At 38.1% G+C, this 6882-nt stretch overlaps 1 protein-coding gene across 7 annotated transcripts in view; it reads left to right on the forward strand.

The window, feature by feature from the left end:
- Nucleotides 1-218: 218 nt before the first annotated feature.
- Nucleotides 219-6882, forward strand: part of MTMR1 (myotubularin related protein 1) — a 58442-nt gene continuing 51778 nt past the window's right edge. For all 7 annotated transcript variants that reach the window (XM_006774107.2, XM_015570701.1, XM_006774109.2 and 4 more), the window contains exon 1: nucleotides 219-417. In XM_006774107.2, the coding sequence (XP_006774170.2) occupies nucleotides 229-417 (189 nt within the window). In that variant the 5' untranslated portion in view covers nucleotides 219-228. The remainder of the gene's footprint in view (nucleotides 418-6882) is intronic.

Raw genomic sequence — 6882 nt, forward strand, 5'->3', positions numbered from 1 at the left:
GCATACTCACAACTGTAAACCTATGTTTGCCCACCCCTGTAATTGGAAGAGTAAAATTCCATTAAATGATAGGGAATAACTTGCTTAGAATCTTAAAAATAAATTTTTAATTCATTTAAAATCAACCTGGAAGCTAACTTACTTCCTAGTTATTAGTCAGTATTTCAGTTCTTATAGTAAATGTAAAGGTAACCAAATAGTCTAATAAAAGTTGATCTGAAAAAAGAAATGTATATATATCCCCAGTCAGTGCTCGTTTTTCTCACCAAGAACTTATGTCTTAAAATATTTAATCACACTATTTCTTTTAGTCCCACAGGATCACATGTTGAATGGTGTAAACAGCTTATTGCTGCTACAATTTCTAGTCAGATTTCAGGTTCAGTGACATCAGAAAATGTATCCAGAGATTATAAGGTAAGCAGCATTGAGTTCTTAATTTGTTTTCAATATGCTAAGTAGCCAAGAAGCTTTGCAATTTTAAACCGAGTGAGACTTTGGTCCCTTGTTGCTGGATGGGCATTTGCTTGGGAATAAGGCTGAAAGATTCTCTGTTGTTAGATGTGAACTTTAGAAGAGAAACTTTACCAGGATCTAGTATATGTGGTCATAATTTTGTAATTGAGAGGAAAAGATGTCTTTATATTATAATAATTCTTTTAAAACTCGTTTCATTTTATGATTTAATATATATTATATTATATATTACTTTTTTACCTTATTGTAATAAATACCTATATCTTCTCTGTTAGTATTCTAAATTTCAGAAAATATCTGATGTACAGTATCTTCCTACAATTTGTTTCTGTATTTAGATACTACCTGTGGGTATTTAGCATTAATACATGATAATATAATGTAAAAAACTTGTAAAATCTCAAGAATATTTTATGGGTAGCCTGATATTTTAGTCCTTATTAAATTAAGAAATATCTTCTTGTTTATTTTTAAAGCTGGATTTTCTGCTTATTCTAAAGTTAACAGTGATAAGCTCCTTTTCAGTAGAGAGGGGCTGGGGTTCTTTTACTCAACACTGCTTCCCTAGCATGATCTTGGAACTTAGCAGGTGCTCAATAAATATTTGTCGAATCAATTAACAAATAAAACACTTGGGTACTCCATCTTTTAGGTTGAAGATTAACTTTGTTTTAATGTAAATAAACTATTAACAGGTACATTAAATGAAACTGTGTTTACATTTCAGGTTGTAATGTTTGCTTGATTTGAGATTTCTGTTTATTATAGTAATTTTGCCTGCTAGTAAGAGATAATTGATTTTCATAAGTATTGCAAATTACATTTAGTATTCCAGACTACCCTCAGTCAACAGTCTCTCAAAATCATGGTCCTTGCCAGGCATCACATCTTACAAACAATTCAAGAACTACAATAAAGACCCTAATTCATTCCTAATAGCCGCTCCTTGTTTAAGGACACTGGACTCAGTTCCTTTTTAGCTCATAACATAAGTGCAAAGACTGGCTCACGAGGCCATGTAATTGAAAATTTGGCTGTCATTCAGTACTTGCTTCATACAAGCTGTCAAATGCTTTTGATGACACCTACCGAAGGAAAGCATTGGCTGTGGGTCAGTAGAAATTGGATAATCTGCCCAACCAGAAGGACGACAGTGTATTCCTTAATAAGTTTCCCTGTTATTTGATTTTTGTGTTTGCCCACGTAGTAGCAGCTGGGACTCCAGGTCCTCAAAACCTGGCGGTCGCCTTAGCTGGTTTGGCTCAGTGGATAGAGCATCGGCCTGTGGACTGAAAGGTCCCAGGTTCGATTCCGGTCAAGGACACATGCCTGGGTTGCGGGCTCGATCCCCAGTGTGGGGCATGCAGGAGGCAGCCAATCAATGATTCTCTCTAAAAAAAACAACCCGCTGGGCAAATATGCCATCTCCAGGTGGGAGAAACATCTGCTGTATCGCTGATGCTTGAGTGGCTGGTCACTGAGCAGTTACTGGTTGCCCTATTGCCTCCACTTTAACTGAATAAATGCCCTGTTGAGTGGAGAAGCTCAAGGACCCATGTTAGCAGAGAACAGCTCTTAGTCCTTGGAGTGATTTTCTGTACTGACAATTAATGAGTTAACTGTAATGTTTTCATTTGGTTAAATATTTGTTAGTGCCGTGTGGGTTCTATAAAAGATTGAATGTTGATTGTGTGCATAGCTTTCTAACCTCTTTATTAATACATCAGACTGAGTTTGTACTTTAACATAAAGCAACTAAGTGGTTTTTTTAAAATTTTAGTCTATTTACAAATTTTGTGTAGCAGAATCGGCTCATATCGGAATGGTTTAACAGATGGTATTCAGAAAAAAACTAAGGCTTTTCTATATTTTGTAAACTGAATTTTAAGTATCTACATCAGATCATGGCTAAAGTCTTTGATGAATTATTGTCTTATCATTGTCTTTGTTATATTTGCCCTGTAGTCAAATCTACAAAGTTGCTGTTAAAGTTATTATTCGGGAGTTATATTTTTTCAAGGAACAAGTTTTTTTTAATAATAAATATTTTTTATTCTAAACCACAAAGATAATTTTACATGCTACTTATAAAGTAGTTCTTAAAATCAGAGTAACCAAGATGGGCCTTTGAGACACCTCTGGCCTGGGAGCCATTGTTTGGGGTTTTCCCTAAAGGTCCAGATATAACTCTTTTTTAAAAAATCCTCACCTGAGCATATTTTTTCATTGATTTTTTAGAGAGAGTGGAAGGGCGAGAGAGGGAGAAGCATTGATGTGAGAGATGCACATCGATTGCCTCCCACATGTGCCCCTGGGATGCTGGACCCTGCAACAGAGGAATGTACCCTTCATACCCTTGACCAGAATGGAACCTGAGACCCTTCAGTCCGAGGACTGACACTCTATCCACTGAGCCAAACCATCTAGAGCCAGATACAATTCTTTGATAATTTAATTTGTAGTCATCAATCAGGAATATTTGAAATTGTCTATTGCACAAATATCTTTTTTAAAATACACACTCAAACTTTGGGTGGTGGGCACACGGTGCAATATACAGATCTTGTAACATAGAAATTCACACATGAAAACTATATGTTCATATTGACCAACGTCACCCCAATCAACTTAATAAAAAAAAAAATACACACTCAATTTGGAGGTTAATTTATTGTAGGTAAAATTCAAGGTTTGTAATTAAATGGGAGCAGGTGTTTGTATGGAACAGAGCACTTGTATCTTTATTTGAAACTAGAGTCCTGACCCACGAAATTCATGCACTTAGGGTGGTCCCTCAGCCTGGCCTGTGCCCTCTTGAAGTCCAGGAGTGGGCCTAAGCCATCAGTTGGACATCCTTAGTGCTGCTGCAGAGGCAAGAGAGGCTCCTGCCACTGCCACTGTGCTCCCCAGCCGTGAGCCTGGTTTCTGGCTGAGTGGAGCTCCCCCTGTGGGAGTGCATTGACCACCAGGGGGCAGCTCCTGCAACGAGCGCCTGCCCCCTGGTGGTCAGTGTGCATCATAGTGACCAGTTGTTCGCCATTTGGTTGATTTGCATATTAGTTTTTTATTATATAGGATGCTGATTGTCTTCTGAATGGCAGGCTGCTGAGAGTGCTTCCACATCCTCATCAACCTCCTAGCATGTACAGGGTTCTGTGGTTTTGACATATCACCCATTTAAGCCTTAAAATAACCCAGTAAGGTCACTTTTATTATAATCATCATTTAACAGATGAGGAAACCAAGCATTGGAGAAGTCACTTGATTTACTTAGTATCATACAGTCAGAATTGGGATTTGAACTCAAGATGGTATTAAAGCTCTAATGTTTTGCTAGTACAACTTTACCAAAAAAAAAAAAAGAACTAGGATTTGAACCCAAATCATCCCATTGAAGAGCTAGAATGAGTTTCAAAATTTGTCCCACCCGTTTACCCACTGTTTTTCAAAATGTGGCCCTTGGGTCTTCTCACATCAGCACTCAATGGGGTACCTGCAAAAATGCACCTTCCTTGGACCCCTCCTACTCTGTGAATCAGAATCTCTGAAGGCAGGCAATCCAGTGCTTCATATATTTCTTACGTACAATAAAATCTGAAAAGCTAGGTTCCCGAGGTTAATATCTGTTGAAATTAGTGATGGGACCATACATTTCTGGTACATGTCCACAAATCTGAATAATTAGCAACCCATGATAGATTTTGGAGATGATTGTTTTATTATTTACTCATATCATAAATTGACAGCTCAGGATCAGATCACCCAAAGTGTGGTAAGAAAATCACCAGTTTCACATGTGATGAGTTTAGATGGTATGTCCATGGACATTTTTAACAGTTACATAATTATTTTAATGAGTTTAGTAAAACCAGCACATCACACTTGTAGTTTAATGGATGTTATTGCTTAGGGCTAGGGAAAGTATGAAAAAAGAGTGGATTTAAAGGTCATATAAAGGTAAATACTAATATTAGTACAGGCACTATACAGATACAGCAAACCAACTTGTAGAGGCAATATATGAAATGACAGAAGTTTGAGAAACATTGTCGCTAATGAAAGAGTAGATAGCCTTTATGTTGATTTGGAAATCAACTAAATTAATAAATGTTTGCTTTAATACCAATTAATCTTGAAGATTTGACTAATAATTAAGACTCCTAGAAGAAATATAATAAAACTAGAAGCCCGTTGCACAAAGATTCGTGCAATAGGCCTTCCTTCCCCTGGCTGCCAGCACCCGTTTTCCTCTGGCACCTGGGACCCAGGCCTTTAGTCCAGCCGCAGCGTGGCTTGGCTTCTCCATTGTGGCCGCAGTGGAGAAGCCAAGCCTCTTCAGTCTTCAGTCTTCGTTCCGGCCGGAGCCTTCAGTTTTTGCTCTGTGCCTGTGTATGCAAATTAACCACCATCTTTGTTGGGTTAATTTGCATAGTCGCTCTGATTGGCTGGTGGGCATAGCGGAGTGACACAATTTGCATGTTTCTCTTTTATTAGTGTAGATGTTTTGTTTTGTTTGCCCTTCCCCTCTACTACTCAATTGCTTTCATTTTTACTGGGCTAAAAGAGTAAAATTCTCTCTTGAATTTGTCAATAAATTTAAGAACAAGATCAGAATGTAATGTTCCATAGATTAGATGAAATAATATAGTTAAGAATTGTACTGAAACGTTTTTAGGAACTATTAAAAGTGACACAGTTGATCAGTTTTCATTGCTGGGAAAGTAGGACTAGGCCAGGAAGAGGGAACATGATGGAATAGTACAAACAGTACTGGTTGGGTTTGTGAACTTGTATAATCCATGACTGTCAGTTTCCTTATCTGTAAGGATAAAAGAGTTTGGATTAGATTGCAAGTCTCTAAACTCCTTTCTTTCTAGAACATTCTTCAATTTTCTTTTGTCCAAAAAGGATTTGATTCTGGCTGGCCTTCAGGAAATTAGGACATTATAATTTAATTTTTTTAGGACATTATAATTTTAATGTTATCATCCTCATTCCTCTGGTTCCATCATTGTCATTATCATCATCACCTCTATGTACTTCTCCTCCCCTCATCCATACACATACAGTAGCTAGATCTTGTCTTTAAACATTCTGAAGAAGATAATGGAGAGGGCCCTGTACTAAGTTTAATCATTTAACAAATTAGTACAGTGATTAAATTCTGGAGGCTCAACAAAAATTTCCTGAAGGGCTTTGGAGAGAAGTGGGATGCAGTGTATGGGGAAGGCTTAATTATGCTTGAACTAAATCTTAGTTAATATTTCTTAAATGAAGTACTATGAAAAGGGCGGCTTGAGCATGATCTTTCCGAATCCATGGCTGTAATCCGTTGTTGATAGCTTGATCTCATGATCTATTTATTAAATCTGAGTTTGGAAATACAAATGTCTACATGAAATAGTTAACAAGCTGGCAGATATAGGAGGGGGCTGTGGGGAACTGCAGAGTACAGCATCTCCCCCTAGAATAATTAAATTAGAAAAAAGCCTGCTGCCTATTTGAGCAACAGGCATCTAATTTGTAACCACTCTAATAGAAAAGTGCCATCCTGTCTCCCAGGGTTACATGTGGGGAAGAATTATTGCTTAGAAATATCAGGATTTGGGCTTTTGCTTTGAGAAAGATGGAGCAGATGTACTTTTTCTTATTTTTTTTAACTTTTTCTTATTCTTCATGCTAAGGACAACTAGGAACCCTGGACATAATCTGTAAAATAAACATAAGAATTCCATGAAAGGAAGAGAGAAGAGGCAAACTGGTCAGGCACCTCAGGACCCAAGGAACGACAGGGTAGTGAAATCCCTGGGTTTTGTTTTTGCCACATACTGTCCCAGACTTATTGCTGAAGAAGCCAGCAACCCCAAAATGCCAACAGGCACAGACAACAAAAGCCTACTCTGTAACCAAAGGACCATGAAAGGGGCAGTCTAACAAAAAGAAAACTCTTAGACACTAACCAGTGTACTCCAGCCAAACATCACAGAAAAAGTTTTGGCCCCACACCCACCCTCCAGCAAAGCCAAATGGAGAGCCTAAATTCAGTCCTTGCTAGACTGTAATGAGGCAGTGCCCATCCTCCCCTTCTGCTGGTGCAGTGTCAGAGAAAGCGAGCTCAAACAGCAGGTTTAAATACGATCGTATAATACTTAAAATGTCTAGATTTTTATTTAAAAAATCACTTAATAACCCTGGCCAGTTTGCCTCAGTGGTTAGAGTGTTGGTCCTCAGACCAAAGGGTCGTGGGTTCTTTTTAAAATATATTTGTATTGATTTCAGAGAGGGAGAGAGAGATAGAAACATCAATAATGAAAGAGAATCATTGATCAGCTGCCTCCTGCACGCCCCCTACTGGGGATCAAGCCTGAAACCTGGGCATGTGCCCTTGACTGGAATCGAACCCAG

The sequence above is a fragment of the Myotis davidii genome, unplaced genomic scaffold (genome assembly GCF_000327345.1).
Source record: "Myotis davidii unplaced genomic scaffold, ASM32734v1 scaffold1147, whole genome shotgun sequence".
In the NCBI taxonomy this organism is placed as follows: domain Eukaryota; kingdom Metazoa; phylum Chordata; class Mammalia; order Chiroptera; family Vespertilionidae; genus Myotis; species Myotis davidii.